Source organism: Mesoplodon mirus, assembly GCF_964341445.2.
Source record: "Mesoplodon mirus genome assembly, chromosome: 2".
In the NCBI taxonomy this organism is placed as follows: domain Eukaryota; kingdom Metazoa; phylum Chordata; class Mammalia; order Artiodactyla; family Ziphiidae; genus Mesoplodon; species Mesoplodon mirus.
In genome coordinates this window covers 197,303,487-197,329,177 of record NC_138977.1, presented here as the reverse complement: position 1 = coordinate 197,329,177, position 25,691 = coordinate 197,303,487, and the positions used below count along the sequence as shown (strand labels likewise).

General features: G+C 40.3%; 1 protein-coding gene across 3 annotated transcripts in view; it reads right to left on the bottom strand.

Annotated features, from left to right (window-relative positions):
* PLCE1 (phospholipase C epsilon 1) overlaps window positions 1–25,691 on the bottom strand; it is a 313,229-nt gene that overhangs the window by 251,237 nt on the left and 36,301 nt on the right. For all 3 annotated transcript variants that reach the window (XR_014291928.1, XM_082604110.1, XM_082604111.1), the window contains exon 2: window positions 20,807–22,363. Coding sequence is in view for 2 of the 3 variants with exons in the window: in XM_082604110.1 (XP_082460236.1) it covers window positions 20,807–22,012 (1,206 nt within the window). In the remaining variant the exon portion in view is untranslated. The remainder of the gene's footprint in view (window positions 1–20,806; window positions 22,364–25,691) is intronic.

Genomic DNA, 25,691 nt, shown 5'->3' with positions numbered 1-25,691 from the left:
CCTCCAGAAGCTTAAAACCTATTAGAATTCATAGGAAAAGATCTGGAACCAGAACCAGCAAACTGTTAACTTGGGGTTGGGAAAAGGGTGGGAGATTAGGCAAGGAAGAATCAACTACTTGTAAATTTTTATACACAATTTTTTCCTTTCAAGGAACGTGTATTGCTTTTGTCTTTTTTAAAATTTAAAGCGTAGTAAGGGAGATAATATATAAAAATACAAAGTCATCCAAGAAGTAAGTCAGATGACCAAAAACCTACCCATAGGTCTATAGATGGTTTGCTTGTCACTGTTCACTTTTAATCATGTTGATGAGAATGAAATGGAGCAAGACTCTATGGGGTCTTCTCAGGACAAACCCCCGTACCCATGTCCTCCATCTGCCTTTTCTCTGTAGAGAAACTTTAGTTAAAGAATAAATTTAATCAGGGAAGTGAGAAAATGCAAAAGCAAAGGAAAGCAATCAAACAAGATCAAATAATAATAGTTTAGTCAATAAACAAAGTCAAAGATCTTTAAAAGTTCCTCCTCAAAAGCTAGAGATAATATTCTGAGCCATATCCTTTGAGCTGTCTTATAGATACTGAAATCCCCACCAGGTGGATGAAGTTGACTACATGATGACCAGACTGTACCCATGACATAAGCTGCCACAATTCTGGGAACTGACCTCAAAGAAATGGGAACGAACTGACCCTGGAACTGAAAATTAACTGTACTTAAACAATCAAGATGACACTGATCAGACCACTGACTAATTTCAAGACAACTGTCAGAGCTGACTGTGCTGTTCTGCACATAGTCCCCTCCCTCTACCTACACACCCCTGAAGCAAGCTCTTTCTTACTGATCAGCAGGTGAGAGTTGGTCTTTGGACATGAGTCCACCCTCTCCTCTGGTTGCCAGCCTCCAGAATAAAGCCAACTTTCCTTTCTACCAATATTTGCCTCTCAGGTATTGGTTTCTGAGTGGCAGGCAGCCAGACCTGAGTTTCAGTAACAAGAATATGGATGCTTAACTATCCTCAAGCATTATGGACTGTATTCTTAAGGACTGTATTCAGTCTCAGCACATTTCAATACTGAATCCAGGTTTATTTTACTAACGGTGATTTTAAGTTTGACTAATAGTGCTCTTATGATAAAGAGTGTACTTTCATAATGCCCATGGGTCTCCAACATTGCCCTGTGTTTGACCAGGGCTAGTTCTGGGATGTGTATGCTTATCTCCAAAATGTAAGGAACGATGTATCCTTTTGATGAGCATAGTTTCTTTTCAGATGGATCAGTTTCTCTTAAAATGAACTAACAATGGTGAAGCAGGTGTTTGATCACCCAGATGCACCAACGCAACTGGCAAAGTCTTAAAGCACTCATGAAAGGCTGTGAATCTCTTCTGCAATTATGATTTCAATTTCTTCTAAGTAGCTCTGCAGGTCCACGAGCTTAAGACCAGGTATAAATCGTGGAGTTATACATTCCCCATATGCCTCCTGATAAAATATCACCTAATCAGAGCATTCTTCTCTCATCTCTCTTATTAAAATAACATCTCTTTTCCCTTTATCCTCTATTTATGTATCCTGCTTTGTCACATATATCACCATCTGACTATATAATATCTATTTATTTGTGTTTTGCCTGTGGTATTTTCCCCTCTACTAGAACATAACAGAGACTATTGATTGTCCTTCATTATCCATTCTCCCCTGGACTCAGAGACCTTGAATTTATCTGAGTATATGATCTTTCAGAATCAAGACTATATTTTCCAGCTTCCTTTGGAGCTAGGTAGTGTCCATGTAACAAAATTCTGGCCAATGGAATATTTTGGAAAGTGATGTAGACAATCTCTGGACAATACAGTCCTTTAAAAGGAGTGGGCATGCCACTTCCTCCTGCTTTTCTTCTTCCTACTGTTGAGAACATGGATGAAGTGTTGAGCCATCTTGGACCATGTGAATGAGGGAAATATACCAGATGGAGCCTGGGTCCCAGAATGATGTGGTAGGGCAGAATTTTAAAATAACCACAGAGCACTCTTAAGTGACAAAGAAACACTTCTATTTTATTTATATAACTTTTAAAAATCTATTTATTTTATTTATTTATTTTTGGCTGCATTGGGCCTTCATTGCTGCACATGGGCTTTCTCTAGTTGAGGTGAGTGGAGGCTACTCTTTGTTGCAGTGCGCAGGCTTCTCATTGTGGTGGCTTCTCTTGCTGTGGAGCACGGGCTCTAGGCATGCAGGCTTCAGTAGTTGCAGCCCACAGGCTCAGTAGTTGTGGCTTGTGGGCTCTAGAGTGCAGGTTCAGTAGTTGTGGTGCACGGGCTTAGCTGCTCTGCGGCATGTGGGATTTTCCTGGACCAGGGCTCAAACCCGTGTCCCCTGCATTGGCAGGCAGATTCCACTGCACCACCAGGGAAGCCCCTTCTATCTTATTTAAGCCATTTTTATTTTTGGTCACTGTTAAAGACAATAGAACCTATATCCCAACTAATACACTTCAAGAAGGCAGGGGAATTTCTGTTTTGTTCACTGTTTCTCTAGTTCATTAACAGAACCTGGCACATAGTAGTAGTAGCTCAATAAATAATTGCTGAATGAATGAATGAATCAATAAATGTTCAAATGTTATGTCCAATTTGACTTTGAATATCTTTACTTGTTTGAGCAAATCAGCATTATGCTTATTTTATTTGTTTGGTTTGGATTTTGCTTTTACCTTAGCATCTTTTAATTCAGAATATTCAGATGTCTTGTCCCGTTAGCAAGAAAATGATGCATTTCAAACCACTCACTAATTCACAAAGCCTTTTGGTCCCCAAGCATCCTTAATCTGAAAAAGTAGTTGAGGAGATCTTTTCAACAAGTTTCCATTGCCTAGCCATCTGACAGCATTAAAATAAACTAAATGTTAATACTCTGTTTCAACTTCTTCCAAGTATTCCATCCCGTAAACTGGCAATAGTTAAGAGCAAAAGCACATACGTCATTAACAACGTTGATCGTTTTCTCCATCACATCATACTATGAACCTGGCCTACACTTTCTCCTAAAGAAGAATGAAATGGAAGGTGGTTATCCCAAACATTTCTTTGACTTACACAAACTCTTGGACACCTCTTACTCCCTCCTTTCCTTGCATGTGACTCTGTGTTTACATGTTTAGGAAAAACTTCTCAGATTTCTTCATGGCAAGTAGTTTTACCCTATTATTACATATTTGCTAGATGATAATTATTTTGTAAAACTTCTTTGGCAAAAATCTTCTGAGTATTGCAATTAGGGTTCAACTCACAGGCTATAAGTTTTGAAGCCCTGACAGAGTAACTTGGTATATTGTGGCAGCCTAAGAAAGGTTCACAAAAGGGATGGGATGTACTTAACAAGGTTTTATAAAATGGCCAGAATCTTAAGTAGTGAAGTGAGGGGGACATGACAGGAAAAGAGAACCAGATCAGGCAAAGGCTTTAGAGGCTAGTAGGGAACAGAATAGCACTATTCATAATAGCTTCAAACTGAGAACAACTCAGTGGAATGGATGAAGAGTAGGATATTCCTGAAATGGAATGGAATATGTAGCAAGTTGCAATGAAAATGCACAGACTACAACTATATGAAACAACATGAAGGAGTCCTACAGATAAAATGTTGGGTAAAAGAAGACCTACAAAATAGTACCTACTATGAGTTCATTTACATAAAGTTAAAAAATAGGCCAAATGGTGTCAGAAAACAGGATTGATTACTTTGGGAGGAGGCAAAAAGAGAGAGACTGAAAGAGGATACAAGGTAAGCTTCTGGGGTGCTAATGATCCATTTGTTGATTTTGGTGCTGGTTACATCACTGTATTCACTTTGTGAAATACAGTGAGTTGTACACTTTGTATGGTTTGTATATTTCTCTGTAGGTATGTTATACTTCATAATAATAATAATAATAACAATAATAATAAAGAGCAAAGGACCAAGAATAGTAAGGACACTTCTGAAAAGAAGTTGTTAGGATTTCCTAATGTTATTGGCACAGTGATGTATGAATTATCCAATGAATTATATTAGAGGGCTCAGAGAAGACCAATGCATATGTGGAATTTTGGTATATGACAGGGGTGGCATGTCAGATTAGAGCTGGAAAATGGATACCTGTATGGAAATAGATTAAAATGGGATCCCTTCCTCACACCACATACAAAATCAAGGACTTAAATGGATTAGGGAATCAAATGTCAACAATAAAACTTTATAACTCTTAGTAGAAAATACAAGTGAATCTTTTAGACTTCAGGTAGAGAAAAATTTCTTTAAAAAAAGCACTGACTATAAAATAAAACTTTACTAAATTTTACTACGAAAATTAAGAATTTTGTTTTTCAAAGGAAATATTACAAAAAAGAAAAGACAATTTAAAACTGGGGGGAAATATTAATAATACACACAAACAAAAAAGGATAATATCAGGAATATATAAAGAACTACTATAAATCAATCAGAAGCACAAGCAAACTAATAGAAAATGGGCAAAAGATGGGAGGCATTTCACAGAAAAAGAAACACAATGACAATATGAAGATATGGCTAGCATCATTAGTGATCAGAAAAATGCAAAATTAACCATAGAGAAATACTTGTAAACCTGCTTGATTGGCAAAAACAACAAGTTGAAAAATATCAAGTATTAGAAAGGATACAGATCCAGAGAATTTTTTACACATCACTGGGTGGGTGTGAAGTCTAAACTGGTATAGACACTTTAGAAAACAGCCACTATCTTCCAAATTAAATATTCACATACCCTATGTTCTAGCAATTCTACTCCTAGGTATATAGTTGACCCTTGAACAACAGGGTGGTCAGGGACGCTGAACTGCACCCCCCCAACCCTGTGCAGTTGAAAATCTGTGTGTGACACATCCAAGGTTTTGCATCTTTGGATTCAACCAACCCAAAGATGTGTAGTAACATAGTATGTATTTATTGACAAAATCCGCACATAAGTGGCCCTGTGCAGTTCAAGCTCCTGTTGTTCAAGGGTCAACTGTATATCCAGGAGAACATTTTGGACATGAAAACGAGCAACATATACAAAAATGGTCACAGAAGGTCAGTTTAAAATAGTAAAAAACATGGAAACAATTTAGATGTCCATCAACTGGAGAATGCATGAGTAAACTATGATATATTCAGAGGAATATTTACATCAATCAAAGCAAATGAACTACAGCAACACAGAACAGTATAAATGCAACTGAGTAATACATTGTTTTTAAAAAGTCTCAAAAGATTACACATAGGCATGCCTTCATGTAAAGTTCAAAACAATGGAAATTAAAATGCATAGCTTTTTTTTATCAAGGTGAAGTTCACATAACATACAAATAACTAACCATTTTAAAGTGTACAATTTAGTGGCATTTAGTAAAAATGTATAGTTCTTAAGAATACATGTAGATGCAACAACACTGTATAAAAAGAAAACTAAGGGAATAATGAAAAGGATTGAGGATAATAGTACTTGGGTTGGGGGGAAAGGGGATAGGCAGAGGTATGAGAGGGCCAAAAGAGGGCATACAGGGTATTTCAAGGCCCTAGCTTTACTTTCGGCTGATAAATTTATTTTTTTATTTATTATTTTTTTTGAAAGGAAAAAATAAAAATGTCTTTATTTGTGATGACATGATTTTCAAGGTAGAAAATCCCCCAAAACTGACCCCCCAATAAGGAAAAGTGAGTGTAATAGAAAGGATGCAGGATACAAGGTTAATATACAAAAGTCAAATGCTTCCTATATATGAGCAAGGAACAGTTGGAATTTGAAATTTTAAAAAATACCATTTACAATATACCTCAAAAATTAAATACTTAGCTATAAGTGTAAAATATATACAGGACCTATATGTGGAAAACTACAAAATGCCAACAAAAAATCAAAGAAGATCTAAATAAATGGAGATATATTCCATGTTCATGGACAAAGAGACAACACTGTTAAGATGTCAGTTCTTCCAACCTGATCTGTAGATTCAGGGCAATCCCAATCAAAATCCCAGTAAGCTATTTTGTAGAACTCAGGAAACTGATTCTAAAGTATAGATGGAAAGGCAAAGGGCCTTTAACAGCCAACACAGTACAGGCATACCTTGAAGATACTGCAGATATGATTCCAGACCGCTGCAATAAAGTGAGTATCACAATAAAGCGAGTTGCACAAATTTCTTGGCTTCCCAGTGCATATAAAAGTTATATGGTATTGGGCTTTCCTGGTGGCTCAGCTCAGTCCACCTGCCAATGCAGGGGACACAGGTTCGAGCCCTGGTCCAGGAAGATCCCACATGCTGCGGAGCAACTAAGCCCATGTGCCACAGCTACTGAGCCTGTGCTCTAGAGCTGGCGAGCCACAACTACTGAGCCTGTGTGCTACAACTACTGAAGCCCGTGTGCCTAGAGCCCGTGCTCCACGGCAAGAGAAGCCACCACAATGAGAAGTCCGTGCACCACAACGAAGGGTAGCCCCCACTCGCCGCAACTAGAGAAAGCCCGTGCACACCAACGAAGACCCAATGCAACCAAAAATAAATAAATAAAATATATAAAAATTTTTAAAAAGTTATATGGTATTTGTCCAAATGATTTCAACATTTACACTATACTGTAGTTTATTAACTGTGCAATACCATTATGTATAAAAAACCAATGCACATACCTCAGTTAAAAAATTCTTTATTGCTAAAAAATGCTAACCATCATCTAGTCAGCTGATAAGTTTATGACTCTTATTTCATTATTGAAAATGGCCAACTACAAAAACAAACACATAAACAAACTGGTCCTTTGCCTCCTCACATCAACAGATGTTGTCAAAAACTTTTTGCAAACTATAGAAGCTAATTTTACATCACTTTAAGTTTTAGGTGAAGTAATGTCTTTGGGGGAAAAATCACTAAGGCAAAATGGCAGAAGGCCTCTGAAATCAATGTTATATTTGGAATAAGTCACATGGACTCCTGCAAGTGAGAAAAGTGGTCAGTCTTCTTGTGATGGAATATTTTGCTTTCTCACTGCTGGAAGATGAGCAAACCCAACACCTAGCAGGACTCAGCAGATATCCCACTTCCTCCAGGAAGTCTTCTCAGGCTACACAAATCTTCCTTCTTACGGCCGACACTATACCCCACAATTTAGAGTTATTTCGTCAGGGTCCCTAGAGAAAAATCTCTATTTATGGGGAGATAACACAGAGTTTTGGTTAAAAATTGAGGCTTGAGAAACAATAATAGTGCCAGGTACTGTCTAAATGCTTTAAAATTAAGAACATTATCATTAACATATGTTATCATTTAACATATAACGACTTATTTTTACAACCCAAAGGAGTAGGTCAAACTATTATCCCCACTTTAGAGATGAGGGAACAGAGGCACAGAGAGGTTAAGTAACTTCATTAGGTCACAGAGCTAGTAAGTATAGAGTCAGAATTTTAACCCAGGCACTCTAGCTCCTGAGCTCACTTAACCACTGTGGAGCCTTAAGCCTCCTGTAACTTAACTGACATAATACAATCAATTCAGCCCCATACCTATGGGTCAGAAATAGTGTTTGGCTTCTGGCACAAGGGAGAAGCGTTGGCTTGAGAGCCTGGCTCTGAAATCGATGCCTGACCAGACCTGGGCAAGGCCTCTGCCTCTCTTTGAGCCTCAGTTTCCTTTTCTGTAAAATGAAGGGTTGGACTTGGTCTCCACGGCCCTTCCAGTGCTAACGTTTTATGAGTCTGGGATTCCTGGCTGGATTCCTTGCAGCTCAGGCCATACGAGCTCTTCCTGGGCCAGGTCTGGCCCCTCCCGCTGGACCCAGTGTCTCACATTTGGCGGTGCTTCCCATAAATAAGAGAAAAAGAACAAGGGGGAAATATCCTCCTGAGAGACTGGGAGGGATCCCATGGCTGTTCTGGATGCTTTGAAGAACTTACAGTCATTAACCAGAGAGAGCTACCTGCCAAGTGAAGGATGGAAAGAACTGAACTAAGGGGAGAAATGAACTCACAAAACTTGGCTACATTCAAACTAAAAGGGCATCTCTGAGTACTTAAAGAACTGACAATGTTATTGCAAAAAGATGAGCCAGTTTCTTAAAGAACTGAAGACAGGATAAGCCGTGAAACCTGGAATAGACCAGGGAACACAGGAAAAACCTGATAAACTCTGCACCAACCAAAGTTGTTTACAATCTTGGAAAATGGTGGAATAAATGAAAGATAGCACAGACATACTGGCCTCTACCATTCCACCATAAACTCTTCTAGGCCAGGTGCTGTACCAGGAATCTATGCATCCCAGGAACCCTAAAGGCATTAGGTTCAGAATCAGCTGACATTAACAGACCACCTACTATGTGACAGGCTGTTTCACACATTTTTATCCTATTTTAGAGATGAGAAGACAGAGTCTTTAGAGATCCAGTTTCTAGTTCTGTGTCTTCCACCATTAGCTATGTGAACCTGGTCAAATAGCTTCACCTGTCTAGGGGCTTGGCTACTTTATCTATAAAATGAGGAGCTGAATAAAGTTATAAAAGATGGGCCTTGGGTTTCCTTGGTGGCGCAGTGGTTGAGAGTCTGCCTGCTGATGCAGGGGGCACGGGTTCGTGCCCTGGTCCGGGAGGATCCCACATGCCGCGGAGCAGCTGGGCCCGTGAGCTGTGGCCGCTAAGCCTGCGCATCCGGAGCCTGTGCTCCGCAAGGGGAGAGGTCACAACAGTGAGAGGCCCGTGTACTGCAAAAAAAAAAAAAAAAAAAAAAAGATGGGCCTTCCAGCTCAAGAATTCTGTAGTTCATAAAGTTACCAAATACTTATTTTATATTCACCTAGAAAAGCATTCACGCTGGACCAATTTAATTTGTTTATATTTCAGACCATTGGAACTCAACAGATTGCACCATGCTGAGCACATAATGTATGAATCTAAGAGAAAAAACAATTGTAGCTTTGGGCTTCAGTAGCTCTTCTGATTCTCTTCCACATGGTACTACCCAGGATCATCACATATGGTTGAGAGTGTTGCGCCCCATATAAGGGTACCTGGCCAAGAGGGATGAAGAAGATGGGGCCAAATTTCAATCTTCCCTCTGGCATAAGCTTTGTGCTCATGAGGCTGAGTCCAAACCAAAGGTGCGTTATGGGTTTGTGGGAGCCTCTGAACTATCCATCAATGCTGAAGGGAAGCAATGAGCCAGACTGTGAAGCAATGGCCAAGTTTATATTGAAGTTGTTTTATATGCAGGACTTGTAATTTTACCTTTGCTCAAAACATTGCCAGACACCTCATTTCACCTCAGGTCAGTTTATAAGACCCTCAATAAAACCAATCCTATCTTTCATAGTCACACATCAATACTGACCCAAACCACCATTAACCAGGATGCTTGAATGGACCGTTTTGAAAATTTCAATCCAAGCTCAAAGGATTAAGACATTTTGCATAATGGCAGCATAAATGGAAAACAGAGAGAGCCTTTTGAGATGATTCCTTAGAAAGAGAAAACCCTTATTTAGCTGCACATGCCCTGGTGTTTAAAATACATCTATTTAATTACCTCACACTTCCAAATCATGGTAGCTACCAAATACTTGCCAAAATACAGAAAAACAAAAACTTTGGGAAAAATACTTGCTGGATCCCCATTCTGGGTTTCTAATGTGTTATCTTTACCTGTGGACAATTCTTTGCTGCCATTATCAAGTCATTCATTTTGAGGGTCCTGATTTTTCTAGCAACAAATTAGATTTGCACTAGTTCACTCACAATGCTTTTCTTTTAAATTGTGATCCATAACTACCAAGTCTAATCATTCTGGATTTCCTGCGTCAGTCTCAATTTCAAATATTCTGCCCTTCTCTCCTCTCAATAAAAAGTTCCCAGCTTTTTATTTGGAAAATATGGTTCCCACAATAATGGCATTACCCTCACAAAATATCAGTAATGCCAGTCACACCATCATCACGGTGTCCATATTTGGTTTGTGGCCATCAAAAGAAGAACTGGCTGGTCCATCCAGGGCCTGAGACCATTTTCATGGCTTAATTGAAGAGAAAAATAATGCATTTGCTACCAAACAAGCTTTGGATTCACCGATTCAGAACTCAAATGAACTTTCCCCTTGTTCTGGAGAGAGTCTTTCAAGGCTAAGAAATTACTATTTGATGGAAGGGTACACAATCTGGAAAAACTGAAGTCATGTGGCTTTCCCACTGCCAAACTCCTACATGCTGGCTCTTGAGACACATCCACACTCACTATTAAAGTTTCACCATTTATAATTTGGTGCTAAATCTTTCTGAAGCTAGGCTACTCAGCATGGTCTACTGAAAAAATTGATTCCTTATTCTATCAAAACATAGGGATAAGACCAACTAGGTGTCGGTGATAAAAGTTACCCAGTCTCAAGTTGAAGATGATGTTATTAAAACTAGGCTGGCACCATGAAAGGGAAACCAAAGGTGGGATTTCGGCAAGCAGGTTCCACACTCTATGCTTGCAGCATTTCTGAAAGGATACAGCTGATTCTGGTTTTGTTTTGCTGTGTCTGCAGTAGTTTTTGAGTCCCTTTTTCTCCAGGTACCTCAATCTGAATCCTCAGAGCATGGAGTAATAAAAGTTGTAACTGGGGGGAGATTTCATAACGTTGGCCAAGCACTTGAATACACACCAACTCATTTTTTTTCTCCAGCCCCACAACCTTGTGAAGTATGTGAAAACTTCATTTTAATGGTGTGATTATGGAAAGAAATGTTACTGAGTAATGTTTTTCATACTCAGGTCAGTTGCTCAGAATCTTTGAAGGGTCAGAGAAAACTTGAAATTAAAATGGAAAAATACTGAATTATATTCCCGCTAGTTTTGGTTATTTCAGTGTGATCATGAATAAGCTATAGATTCTGAGTCAGATGTGTGCAGTTTGCTTTGGACTTTGTTCTTGCTTACTTACTTATAAAACTTTTAAAATGTCCTTCTAAATTACAGCAATTCAGTAAAAAATTCAAACCTTTGGGCTTGGTTTCTTGCCCCTTGCAGGCTGAGTCATAAAAAATAAATCTTAGCCATTTCAATAGTCAACAGGCCCCTCACATTAAGAATTGGTATTGTTCCCCATGTCTCCCATTTCATCCAAAGGTCACACCCAACTCACATTTGAAGAAAGAAACAGCTCAAGGATTCATCCAGCTCAACATTTGCACATTTAATAAGAGAGCAGAACCTCTGCCAAGTTACCGGGATGAGTTACATCAGAATCTTCCAGGGAAACTTCTGAGGAGCTGTTATGAGCATGGGTTATGGAGGTAGGCAGACCTGGGTTCAAGTCCTGACACTGTGTGAGCTTGGTCCCGTTACTTATTATGAGCATGAAATGAGGATGTTCATAATATCAGTCTCGTAGACAGTTGCTGTGAGCATGAAAGGAGGGAAAAGAGCAAAGACATCTGGGAAGCCCAGGGCCTGGCACCCTGTGAGAGCCCACTAAGTGCTTGCTGATGTACTGCTCCAGGCATTTCAGGGCTTAGCCAGTGATGCAGGAGCATCTCTCCTCTGTCCTGCCATTACTCCAAGTGTTAAAGTGGCAAGTTTCTCTCCAAATCAAACCTCCAGGAGGTACTTCTGGGTGAGGCAGAACACTCACTCACCCCAAAATCCATGGCTGGGACTTAAATCAGCAAGCCATAGCCTGCTGGGGTTTTTAACAGGAAACATTAAGTTAATATATGCAAATCATATACACAGTGTCTGATACGAAGTAGGCAATGAGTCCATGCTGCCCTCAATTTCCTTTATACCCAAAGGAATTAAAATCCCAGGTCCTAACGTGACTTGCTTAAGGTCACACAACCAGTTGATAGTAGAGCTGGAACTGGTACTTAGGTCTTTTTGGAGGGGGTGGGAAGGTGCTACCTCAGGTCTATTATTGAGAGTATTAAGGGGTCAAGATGGGTTGAAGGAACTGGCCAAACACCTCCCAAACTCCAACAATGATCTCCTCAACTAACAAACATGGCATGCTGTCCCCATCTCTTTACCACCAACATCATCCCTGACCGTGACTGAGAAACAGAAGCTAGATGCCCTCTGGTCCATGACGGCAATCTGCCTGTACGGACTGGGGGTTCTGAAGGGCAGGGACAGAGCTCTTGGGTCTTGACGGGAGGGGGCTTTCTTTCCTCCCTGGCCCATTGCGGATAACAGCAGAATCAGGTGTTCCCTTATAAACACAAAACATTTGGAAACTTTCTCAAGGGTCTTTACAGCCAGTTGAAATGGTGGGCCAGGAATAAGGAGGTCCAAACATGTCCCTTCTTTGTCTTTTTGGCAAAATCTGTGGAGGTGACAAGCATGGATCTCTGGGTTCACAGGACTGCAAAAGATCCTTTTGAATATCAATGGAAAATTCTGACTCTGTCCTAGGCACTGCACTAAGGAACTGGTTCCAACCTCTGAGGGTCAGGGGAAGGATAGCTAACAAGTTTGCACTGGGTCTGGGGAAGGAGAGAAGACACCGTAAGTGGGTGGAAACCACCTTTATTCATTTATAATTCAGGGAGTCATTCAAGAAATACGTATTGAGTACTGACTGTCACAGAAACTCTGTACTGGGATCCGTGGTAGGGGGAGGGGACTGGTAGTAAAGACCATGGAGAGAATGTGAAATCTAAGCTCAGGAAGGAAGGATGGGTAGGAATTAGCCAGGTAGAAAGGGGTGTTCTAAGCCAGGGGAAGGCAAACTTGCTGTAGAGGACCAGATAATAAATATTTTAGTCTTTGCAGGCCATACAGTCTGGATTGTAGCTACTCAACTCTGCTGTTACAGGGAGAAATCAGCTGTAAACAACACATAAAGGAACAGGTATGACTGTGTTCCAATAACTTTCATTGGTGAAGAGTAAAATAACTTTCACATGTTATGAAATATTATTATTCTTGTGATTTTTTTGAACCCTTTAAAAATGAGGAGCCAGGGCTTCCCTGGTGGCGCAGTGGTTGAGAGTCCGCCTGCCGATGCAGGGGACACGGGTTCGTGCCCCGGTCCGGGAAGATCCCACATGCCGCGGAGCGGCTGGGCCCGTGAGCCATGGCCACTGAGCCTGTGCGTCTGGAGTCTGTGCTCCATAATGGGAGAGGCCACAACAGTGAGAGGCCCACGTACCGCAAGAAAAAAAATAAATAAATAAAAATGAGGAACCATTCTTAACTTATATTTTAAGAATATCTGTATTAAGGTATATGGGTGTTTAGTCAAGGCCATTCCTGAACTAGGAAGATAATATGCATTTCTAAAGCAAAGATACTCTTAGACCCTCATACCCAGGGCTGGAACTAGGGTGAGACAAGAAAGCTGCCTAGGGCTCAAAATTTAAGGAGGCACTCACTAATAACTACAGGGTTGGCACTTGCAAGACCCTGCCTCCTTAAATTTTGCACCCTAGGCACCTGCTTGTCTCAGCCCAGGCCTGGCCCTGCTGCACCTGTGCATGATGGAGCATGTTACTATGAAGTGGTGACATCCTCCTCAACCATCACTGCCTCAGATGCCTTCCTTGTGATGCACAAGTTTGCAGGAGACCATCTGGTTCCCAGCCACTGCTCTGTGGAGCAGAATTTGGATAATTAGAAAAATGACCTATATGCATGATAAAAAGCTTGGGCAGAAGAGGAAGGAGAAACTATGCAGACCGGAGTTTGGAGAGAATTGTGGGGAGAAGGAAGATAGAAAGTTTTACTTGAAAGTTGTTGCTGGTCGTGTAGTGTAAGAAAGACTAAGAATGAGATCAATATCCAAAGGAAAGGTTTAACAAGATTCACTGTGCATTAAAATTGGAAGCCTTCTTTGCTGCCCTCTTGACTTTCATTCATTATATCTATACCTATACATATATCTAGCTATATATTGCAAATCACAATCTGATAATGGACTTATATCCAAAATACATAAAGAATTCAATAATTTAAAAAAAAATTTTTTTAAATGGGCACAGGATTTGAATAGGCATTTCTCCAAAGATGCATACATGGTCAACAAGTACATGAAAATATGTTCAACATCACTAGCCATCAGGAAAATGCAAATCAAAACCACAATAAGATATCACTTCATACCCACTAGGATGGCTACAAGCAAAAGATGGACACTAAGAAATGTTGGTCAGAATGTGGGGGAATTAGAACGCTCGCACATTGCTGGTGGGAATGTAAAAAGCTGCAGCTGCTTTGGAAAAAGGTCTGGCAGTTCCTCAAAAAGCTAAGCACAACTATATGACCCAGCAATTCCACTCATAGTTATATACTGAAGAAAACATATGTCTACACGAAAACCTGTACATGAAAGTTCACAGCCAAAAAGCAGAAAAAAACCCAATGTCCAGCAACTGATGAATGGATAAAGAAAATGTGGTATATTCACACAATGGAATATTATTCAGCAGAAAAAAGTCACATAGTACTGATACATGCTACAATATAGATGAACTTTGAACCCTGAAAATATTATGCTCAGTGAAAGAAGCCAGTCACAAAAGACTACATACTATGTGAGTCCATTCATATGAAAGTCCAGAATAGGGAAATCTATAGACATGGAAAGTAGATTCGTGGATGCTTAGGGCTGGGGGAGGGGGAAAGGGGTGGAGAGAATGGAGGGTGATAGCTAAAGGGTATGGGGTTTTTTTTGAGGTGATAAAAATGTTCTAAAATTGTGGAGATGGTTGCATACATATGTGAATATACCCCAAACCACTGGATTATATACTTTAAATAGGTAAACTGTATGCTATGTGAATTGTATCTCAATAAAGTCATTTTAAAAAGGGAAAAAAAATCAAAGCATTTCTCCTTCCCTCCAAGGAGGTCTATTGGGTTTCAACGTATGGGCTCTCCTTGAAGATCATTGTGTCTTTGTGTTGCTGAAGGCAGAGGTGGTTTTCTGCTGAGTTCTTTCTGAGGGTTTGAGGGGTGATGGCCTAAATGAGAGGCAAGGGGTTGGGGTTCAAGGGCTGAGTGTTGGGGTTAGAGATTTGGATAACTGAGGTCTGTTAAGACCCTTGTTTAATCTGAGGCTCTGAATGCATCCAGGTCCACTGCTACAACAAAAAACTACTGGATGGGGCTCTTCAGGGTCAGAAAATGACCTTAGCACCATTGTCTGAGAAGAGGTTTTCAGGGAAGATCCTGCCTGAGCCATGAGTTGGTCTAGTCATGGAGGGTCAGGGGATGGTCACCGCCCCCTCCCCCCATTGCCAAAAATGCTTCAGTCCTTGAGTGTTGAATCCGCATCACTCCAGGAGGCCTATAAGCCCTAAGGGGACTGCTGTACTTGAGTCAGCACGGGGGGAGGTGGGAGGGGCGGGGGGGAAGAGGGCCACTTCATCATTCATGACTATGGGGAAGTCATTCTATGGGCAGCCTGAGTTCCTCCTGTGTAAAAAATGCACAGTGTGGGTTAGATCAGGCCTCCATCTGATGCTCTTATCTTTGCCCACGGGTTCTGATTCTTTTCAGGCCACATTTTAACCACAGCCCATTTCCAGGGATGGGGCAGGCCTCTCCAGCTGCTAATTCTCATTATGCAGGACATATGGGAAAAAGGAAGAAAAAGAAAAAAATCCTAATCGGATTGTGTCCCCAAGCTAACATAAGAATAACAGTTTATAGCAAAACTTAAAAAAAAAAAAAAAGAGTAACAGTGGCCATGAATACATTCACCTTAAACTACGGCCCAGGGTCAGTGTTTTCATTCCTTTTTTTTTTTTTCTCTCTTTTGTTGCCAAATCCTAGCCAAAGAGCTGGTGTAACTACCGAGGTGTAGAAGTAAATTCATTCTAAACTGCTCCAATGCAGCTAATAAGGGAAAGCTGTCCTATTGACAGCCCATCACATTTTCCACTGATGCACTAGATGTGACTCAACTGCACAGGGGCTGGCTGGGAACTGGATTCCCTTTCACTGTGCTCAGCAGGAAGGGGCCAGCATTGTCCTATACCCATGTCATGACCCCGACATAATCCTTAGTAATGGAAGAGGAGGCCTGGCATGTCCCCAAGCACAGGCTTTCAGCTTACCTGGGCACCCTGTGAAATTTTAATTATTTCAAGGTCCAAACTGTACCCAAGTTGCAGGGAGACCAAATTTCCAGATAAGAAAACAAGACATGTTGCTATTTCAACTGCCATCTATTACAACACTGGACAGCAGGGCTCAAAGGATATTTGATCATCCATAACAGTTACAACTTAGAAGATGAATTTATTATCGGTTGGTCCCTTTACACATAATAGAGAAAATAAAGAACCCAGGACATATATGCTGACAAAGGCATTTATGTTAAACAGTCAAATATGTTTCACTGCCTCTTAAGTTTAATTTTCTCTGCTAGAGAATAGAATAAAATGTGAAGGAGAAAGACACATTTTAGAAGGCAGAAATCAGAATAGGGAATAGCGGCGTAGAAGCTGGTTTTTAATTTAGTTTTCCTAGTCTGATTTCTAAAAAGTAAAACTTCATTTTTTTCTATTTTGTTGTATATATTCTTTCACGGTAAATCCTCTTGTGGATCAAGGCAGGGAAACAAATGGAGCAATAAAACAGGACCTGGTGGGCTGTCTGCCCTGCCACCTTCACCTTCTCCATGTTCCATCATTCAGTGCACGGAGAGCTAGGTTACATGAGTGATTCCAGCAGAGGCAGGATCCTCTTGTACTTCATATTCAGAATAAGTCTAGGTACTTAAACTCCCCAAAATTCGGGCAAGGGGAGAATGTTTTTTTAAAGGGAAAGCACCTTTAACCAACATTTAACCTGGAGACTTCAGCCACTTGCCAAAATCTGCCGTCTTGTTGAGCCAATAAATTGAAAGCAGGCAAGGGGGGTTGTAACTGAATAAGGGGTAGGTTTTAATTTTTTACAGGCAGGAGGAGGAGGATACCAATATGGTTAGTCAGTCAGCAAGCATTAATCCTCATTAATGTCTCCCATTCAAATCCATTCTTCCCTGCACAGCTGTGCAAACATAAATTAACTGGGTCATTTTGACCAAGGCATACAAGAAAAAAATTTTTTAATGTGAGGCAAAGGAACTAATTGGACAAATAACACATACTCTAAACGTGTGGGAGGGATTAAGCAAGCTACCACATCACAGATGGAAGGACATATCTTCAAATGCATACCACGGTAAACATCCCTGTGTGAGAAGGCACCAAAGAGTAGAAGGAGGTGGGGACAGTTCATGACAAAGCTCAAGATAACAGCCCCGGGTGAGAAGAGGGGCCAGGCACCGTGCAGAGGACTTTATGGTAGCATTTCATTTAATCCCTCAAGAACCATTATTCCCAGTTTACCTTTAAGGCAATTAGGGACAAGGAGGTTAAACAACTTGCCCAAGGTCACGTGGCCAGTAGGTGTTGGAGTCAAAGTCACAATTTCAATTCAGGGCGACTGACTCCAGAGACCATGATTCTAAGCATGGCATTGTCCTGTTTTCTTAATACTTGGCATCGTGCTTGCACTATGGAGAGTATACAAAAGGTAGGGTCATTTCTTGACCTTAATAAACTTACAATCTGATTGGAGAGCCAGGACGGACACGTGAAATAATCAAAGAACAGGAACAGGAGCATAACCTTGGGGGTCTGCAGTTTTTTTAGGTGGAGGATGGAATTTACAGGAGCAGGGGAAAGGGGCTATAATTCATCTGTGCAACTTTTGAGAAGGATTTCCACCAGACTCAAACTAAAGAATGAGATGCAGAGACAATACGATACTTCAGAAAATACTGATTCATTCCTGCCATGTTTGAGTGTTCAAAAAAGGCTCTCCCTTTCAGAAATTACCCTTAAGAAAGGACAGGAGAATAAGCAACAATGTCATACTTGTATAGCACAGGAAACTATATTCAGTATCTTTAATGGAAAAGAATATGAAAAATAATATATATATATATATATAAATAAATAAAACAATCATTTTGCTGTGCACCAGAAACTAACACAACATTGTAAATTAACTACAAAAAAAAAAAAAAAGAAAGAAAGAAAGAACAAACCAACGAACCGGAGGACAATTGGCCCATCCCCCAGCTTCATCTTTAGGGTTAATAAAAATGCCCACAGCCTCCAGGAAGCCCAGACAGAGAGAAGGAAAAGTTCCTGAGGTTTACTCTGCAGGAGGTGTGGCAGGCTCTCCCAGCCTCCAGAGACTAAGAAGCAGGAAAAAGATGATATGCATCATCTCTTTGGTTCTTTTCTTTGGAAATTACCCATCCCAAGGCCTCTGACAGACAGAAAGGGACAGGTTTCAGCTAGGAACCAGTGAACATTCTCAGAAGAAGTGGCAGGGCTCCAGAAACTGGAGGAATGAATAAAGGCATGCCAAAAATTATTGTGAAATTGACATCAGATTCATGACCCTCATGACTGTATAAGTGTGTGGGGAACTCTGATAATGGTTTCAAGCCATCTACTTCCATTTACTTTGCTGTATTTAAATTTCTGTTGTGTTCTTAATGTTAAGTTTCAAGTGTACATGGATTTTAAAATCAATGCATTTTTAAGTGGGTTGACATGTTGCCATCAGCAGCAGTTTCATGGTCAGCACTGGACAAGTCACCATAGTGCAGGCAGGACACACATTCCTGGAATGAGCTTTTTTCTCCTGTGTGGACAAAATTCTGTCAGAAGAGCTGGGGAACATGTGGGTAGCTGACACCAACTCTTGACTCAGGTTTCATGAGGAACCAGATGAAGATTCAAAACCAAATCCCTTGACACTTGCTGGGTTGAACTGCTCATCAAATGTACAGAGAGAAGGGCCTGCAAGCTGTCACTTTTCAGGCAGGCTCCCAGGGCAGCCCTGACACTCCTGAGAACCAGAGCTGGGTCAGGGAATTTAGGGCAGAGCAAATATTCCCAAAATGTCCTGACCAAAAAGCAAAGAGCTCAGTTTAAGCTCCTGGTCAGTGGTTCTCAACTCCATAGAATCATAGAACCACCAGGGGAACTTTGAGAAATTATTCATGCTGTGCCCTACCCCAGTGGTTCTGATCCAGAGGGTCTGGGGTGGAGCCTGGACATTGATTCTAACACATAACCAGGGTTAGAGCCACCGCGTGGAACAAGAGAAGTCTGAGATACTATGAGCATTAGTGAGTAGGGCTACTCAATCAACATACCGTGAAAAGAACAGAATTCTTTCTTTCCTTTGAAAGCTTAATCTAAATTTTATATCTTTCTTGATCTCGAGAAACTAAGAGTGTGAGTTGCCTGGATTACAGGTCCTAGTTATACCACTTAGTAGCTAAGTGACTGTGGGCAAGGTACAGAATTTCCTTGAGCCTCCATTTTCTTAGCAATACAATGGGGTTAATATTCAGACCATATCAGAAGGTAGTTGAGATGACTGCATGAAATCAAGTGTGTAAGTTATTTGGCCCAATGCCTGGCACATGTAAAATGCACAATAAACATTAGCTCCCATGGTTGAAGATGATCATATTTCAATAAAAGGGATGTTCTAGACCAGGTTTTATTTACTGGGCCAGGTTTTAAGGAACTGTGTAAAACTGAAATGCAAGAGTTATAGAAAGGGTTCTTCCATGAAGATCAGTTGAAGGAAGTAGGGCTATTTAGCCAGAGAAGGGAAAAACCGAGATGATACATGGTGCTGGCTTCCGATGCAAGGATCAGGTCCAAGAGTGGGCAGCTAATTGTGTGCATTTCTAAAGCAGGAATCTTAACTTAAAGAGGGGGAACTGTGGATAGAACTCAGAGAGCCCAGAAATTTGGATTAAAAAAATTTTTTTTATTAATCTCAAATAGAAATTTAGAATTTCCTTCAATTATGAATGTAAGCAACAAACTTCAGTAATACTAGCAGTAGCTGTGATTTTTGTCACCAACAGAAACCACAGATATTTCCATATATTATAGTCATGGAAGAGACCTAAAATAGTATTTATAATTAGGGTGACCAACTGCTCTGGTTTGCCCAAGACTGAGTGGCTTCCCAGAACATGGGGCTTGCAGTGGTAAAACTGGTAAAGGCCCAGGTAAACCATTCCCTACTAACATTCAACACTACTTTGAAATTATGATCTTTATCACATTGCTAGATGCCATTATTGCATTATGCCATTATGGTACTCTGCTATATTACAATTTCAAAATTATCTTGATAAATGTATATCCACATAATCTGTGTCTTTTATGATCCTTTGTACTTCGTTTGATGCATTTAAAAGTGCTCTTCTCAGTTTAAAGACTTTACCAAATTGCCAAAAGGGCCTATGGCATAAAAAGGGTGAAGAGGGAAGAAACTGGGAGCATTGGCTAGAAAACGGAGGAAAACAGATTTAAGTTCCTTTAGGCCTTGCAACCTAAAAGCAAACAATGAGCTACATGGTAGAAGAGGACAGAAACATGTATCTCCAAAGGACACAACTAGACAATCAGTTGAGGGAGCCATTTTCCCACTCCCAGCTGTCTCCATCTTATAATCCTGTGTACAGTAACCAGGGGCTCTCCCTAATTTCTCCTATCCTGATGACATATGTATGTGTATTTTGTTACTTATATTGTTGTGGCATTAACACAATCTTGATAGCTATCAATTCCAGTATCTGTTAGGTCTACTAGTTTCCAAAAATTACAAATGCTTCCTCTAAGAATCATTTGCCAGAACTGAAAATTTCCCATGAATTAAGACAATGGAGATTTGGATTTTTAAAAAATCAACTTTAAAGAATTGATCAAAAGAAACTTTAACTCTTACCGGATACCACTGGGCTTCTGACAGACATTGGCTCCCATCTTGCCTAGTCACCACTGTTGACAGCCGTTCTATGACTCTCCCACAAGGCAGTAAGAGACCGTTTCTCTTCTGATCAACGTAACTCCAAGCCCCCAGCCCAATGTGACCAGAAGGCAGAGTTCTCACAATTGCCCTTGTCCCAGTGTATACAGATTTCTTTACTTCCTTGTCATTTTTACAAAATCTCCTCACTAGCCAAGTGGACCGCTCCTTCTTGCTTTTGAATAAATCTTCTTCTACATCTTCACAATTATCAGGGAAGTCCTCAAAATGGCTCAGAAAGGTCTTGGCAGGTGGACTGCCAGTAAAATCCTCCCCGCAAAAGATGTCACTTGAACATACTACATCGGCCTTCGGGCAAGAGCCTTCAAAGCACAAGTATTTGTCATTCAAGGGGTCACAATGATCATACTGCAGCTGCCTATTCTTACTGTCACAGTTACTTCCCAATTCCATCAGTTTACAAGTATACGCCATGTAATTGTTCTTTTGTTCCCCACCAACAGCAGGTAGTACACAGTTTCCACAATCATCCAAAATCAAGTTATCTGATAGGGGACAGAAAGTGTCTGACATTCTTCTGTCAACTTCATACTGAAAGTGAAATAGCGCCATGTTGCTGTCAGGGTGTGCCCTGCCCGTCTCTACGATGGCTGATTGAGTTCCTAATGGACTAATAATGCCCGCTGGAGGTCCGTCTATTTCCAGTTGAATTCCAGGGAACACCTTTCTTTCCAGTGAAGAAGGGATTCCAGTTTCCAAACACAGGCCTTCCTCTGTGGTAGAATCACACGTTTCATAAACCTGGCTCTGAGGAAGGCCACACTGATGGTTTTTCAGTATGTTGTTGCAGTTAATGTTAAGGTTTTTCACAGAGTCTGGTATGCTTTTCTCCCAGCACTTTTCATTACTGTTCTCATCACTCGTTATTTTCTCCCTTGCTACTGAGAGAATCTGGGGCAAGTTGCTTCCAGAAGATTCTTCTGTAAGTTTGGCCAGTTGTGAGATGGTATGAGAAGTCTCCCCGCTCTGCCTGACAGGATGCGCCTTTGGAACACTGATGTCTGAGACCTTATCATTACTTTCATCTACAGCCGACTGAGCAGATATCACTTTTCGCTGAGTCACAGGTCTGAGAACAGAAGCTGCCATTTCTTCAGAAGTCATCTTGACCAATGAGCAGGCTTTAGCTATTGCTGTTTCTCCCCATTTGTGATCATGTCAAAATGTTAATAAAACTATGGGTTATTAAAATAATCTCAGGTGTATAAGCCCTCTGAGAAACAAAGTGACAATTCCTTCATTTAGGTGCATTAAGATCCAAATAAATTTCCCCAGTTATTACTTCCTACCATGTGAAGTATGCTCTTCTACATCAAGGTTTTAAGGTGGTAGATCAATTTTCTTTCTTTGGTCATTTGAAGCAATTCTTTCGAAGACTTTTATTCGACATTGCATTCTGTAACCTCTGATTCATCACTGGCTTACAATGATTTAAAAATCCAGTTCGAATGTATCCTGTGAGAAAAAGGGATAATGTCAAACACTGTGGCACTAAACAGATTTTCAAAAATGAACTCGTAATTCTAAGCTAAAGCAAAATATGAATCCATTTTGAGTAAGGAGTTTTGCAATCAGAAGTTGGTATCATTTTTTGATTCAATATTTCAGAACTTCTGTTTCCAGCCAGAATGGAGTAACAGAGACCAGATTTATCTTCCTTCCTTAAACAACTGAAAAAAAATCAGAAAAAAATAATGAAATAATGATTTTCAGGTATTGAACAACAGGCAACATAGAACAATGATCCCTGAAAGAAGAAAAAAACAAATAAGGTGAGTGCTATAAATGCCCTAGCTTACAGCTTGAGAGTTTTTAGGCTACCGGGGAGGGAGGTGGGACCCAGATGAAACCCAACAGTGTGTCTAATTTAAAGAGAAGTAGTTGAGAATTCAACGAGGCCAAGGAAGTTAGAGAAAGAAGACACATGAAGTAGAGAGGAGCAAAGATAAGGATGATAGCAGGCTTCTCATAGAACAATACAATCCAGAAGACAGTGGAGTAAACCTTTAAAGTACTGGGGGAAAATAAATAAATAAATAAATATGTGTGTATATATATATATACACTGCCTACTTAGATTTCTATATTCAGCAAAAATCTTTTGAAAACAAAAATGAAATGAGGACTTTTTAGACATATAACGCTGGAAGAATTCATCACTAGCAAACTTACATATAAGAAATGGTAAAAGAAGTCCTTTAGGCAGAAGGAAAATGATACCTGATAGAAATCTGAATCTATAAAAAGAAATAAAGAGTATGAAAAATGTTAAATATGTGGATAAATACAATTTTTTCTTACTTTTAAAATAACAATATAACTGACCATTTAAAGCAAAAATAGTAACAATGTATTGTGAAGTTACTAACAAATGCAGAAGTGAAATATATGACAATAATAGCACAAAGGTCAAGAGAGAGGAAATGGAAATGTATTGTTATAAGATTATTTTCTACATGAATTGGGATAACATTACTTAAAGTCAGGCTGTCATAAGCTAAAGATGTATACTATAAGCCCCAGTGCAACCACTTTAACAAAAAAAAATAGGAAATAAGTAAAGATATTAGAATCTTAAATTTTTTTTCAAATAATAAAAAAGAAGGCAGAAAAAAGGAAAAGGTGAACAAAGAACAGATGCAACAAATGGGAGACAAATGATAGATTTAAACCTTTCAAAGAGCATCTTTGGGCAGTGTTTCTAATTTTTTCCCATAAAGTATATACATTTTTAACTCCCTCTGTTTCATTTGAATAAATTATTCAGTTGAATGTCAATCGACATAAACATTTTCAATTTGTGAAAGACATTATTTTAAAAAATAATTTAGCCTATTTTATTCTCCAAATTATTGAACCCTGCTCTCCACTGGGAACTGTGTAATAGGCTAGAAAGCCAGGACCTGCTTGCAAGTCTATTAAGGAGAGAGAATTGAACAGATTTCAGTCCAATGTGGCAAGTGCAATTATAAAGGATATTCAAGGCACTCTGGGCCCATAGGGTGCCCATCACAAGTATACTGTTCCTTTATAGGTAAAGCTGTTCTTCCCAAGGCAACTGATGGCATTCAGGCTCTGCTGTCAACACCAGATTCGCCCTGTCTTTGCTCTTTGCCACACAGATGTCCCTCTTCTCCTTGCTTCCTCCTTTTCTGCTCTTCCCTTCTTCTCTTACATATATGTCCCCTCAAGCAAGGACAGTCACAAACTCCCACCTGCTTTCAGCACATGCAGGTTTTCACAACCACCCTGAAGGATCAGAGGACACCCTATCGATCATATACATCACAGGGAACAAACCAACCCACCCAGAGCAGCAACGTCCTGATACAACATCCTAACCCTTTCCACCTTTTGTGTCTTCCTTCCAACTTGGTTTCTTTTTTATTTTCTTTGGAAAATGCCTCTCTTATTTTTGTAGATATATGCTCAGTATAAAACAATTCAAACAATGCAGAAAAACACACACAATTTTTTTTACCTTAACACAAATTCCACCACCCAGAGATAACCATGATTAATACTATGAGGAACTTCCTTCCAGAATGCTCCCTATGTATTAACATACAGAGATATAAGTATATAATTACACAAATACCAGATCATACTGTACATGCTGTTTTATACCTGCTTTTAAAAATTCAAAACATGAACAACTTTTCATGTCAAGAACTATACTGAATACTTTAATGGCTTATGGCACCAGCTTTCAATATCTTTGCTCCATTTTTTAGAGGAATGTAATTTTTCAAGCCAAAGCCTTCAGATTGACAGTTCATCCGTCCTTTCTAACCCATGAGGAAGGTAATTCAAGGTAGGTGCTGTTTAAGTCCTGTTCTAAGCATTTTATAATTCTTATCTCATGTAATTCTCACTCAACTCTACCAGATAGTGTGATGGTCTTAAAATATGACCACAAATTCTGTGATGCTCCTCCTTTCAAAATGTGGAGACTGATTCCCCTTTCCTTGAATGTGGGCTGTACTTAGTGACGTCCTTCTAACCCAGACAATGTCATGGAAGTAACAGTGTGTGACTTCTGAGAATAGCTCATAAAAGTCAGCGGAGTTTCTTCCTGGCTCTTCCTCTCTTGCTTTCTCTGGGGGAAATCAGCTACCATGTCATAAGGAAAGTTCCCTGTGGCAAGAACTGAAGCCTCCTGCCAACGGCTACTTGAGTGAGCCATCTTGGAAAGTAATCCTCCAACCTCAGTCAAGGCTCCACGTGAAGGCAGCCTTAGTCGACTTCTTGACTGTAACCTCACCAGTGACTCAGAGCCAGAAGCACTCACCTGAGCCCTTTCCAAATTCCTGACCCACAGAAACTGTGAGATAATAAATGTTTATTGTTTTGAGGCGTTAAGTTTTGGGGATAATTTGTTGCACAGCAATAAGTAACTAATACAGGGGCCTCCCTGGTGGCGCAGTGGTTGAGAGTCCGCCTGCCGATGCAGGGGATACGGGTTCGTGCCCCGGTCTGGGAGGATCCCATATGCCGCGGAGCGGCTGGGCCCGTGAGCCATGGCCGCTGGGCCTGCGCATCCGGAGCCTGTGCTCCGCAACGGGAGAGGCCACAACAGTGAGAGGCCCGCATACCGCAAAAAAAAGAAAAAAAAAAAAAAAAAAAGTAACTAATACAGATGAGTTCCATCATTATCCACGTTTGAGAGATTAAAAACCCAAGCAGAGAAAAGCTAAGTCACTTGCCAAAGATCACACAGCTGGAAAACGGTGAAGTCAGGATTCAAATCCAAGAAGCCTGACTCTAGAGCCTATGCTCTTCT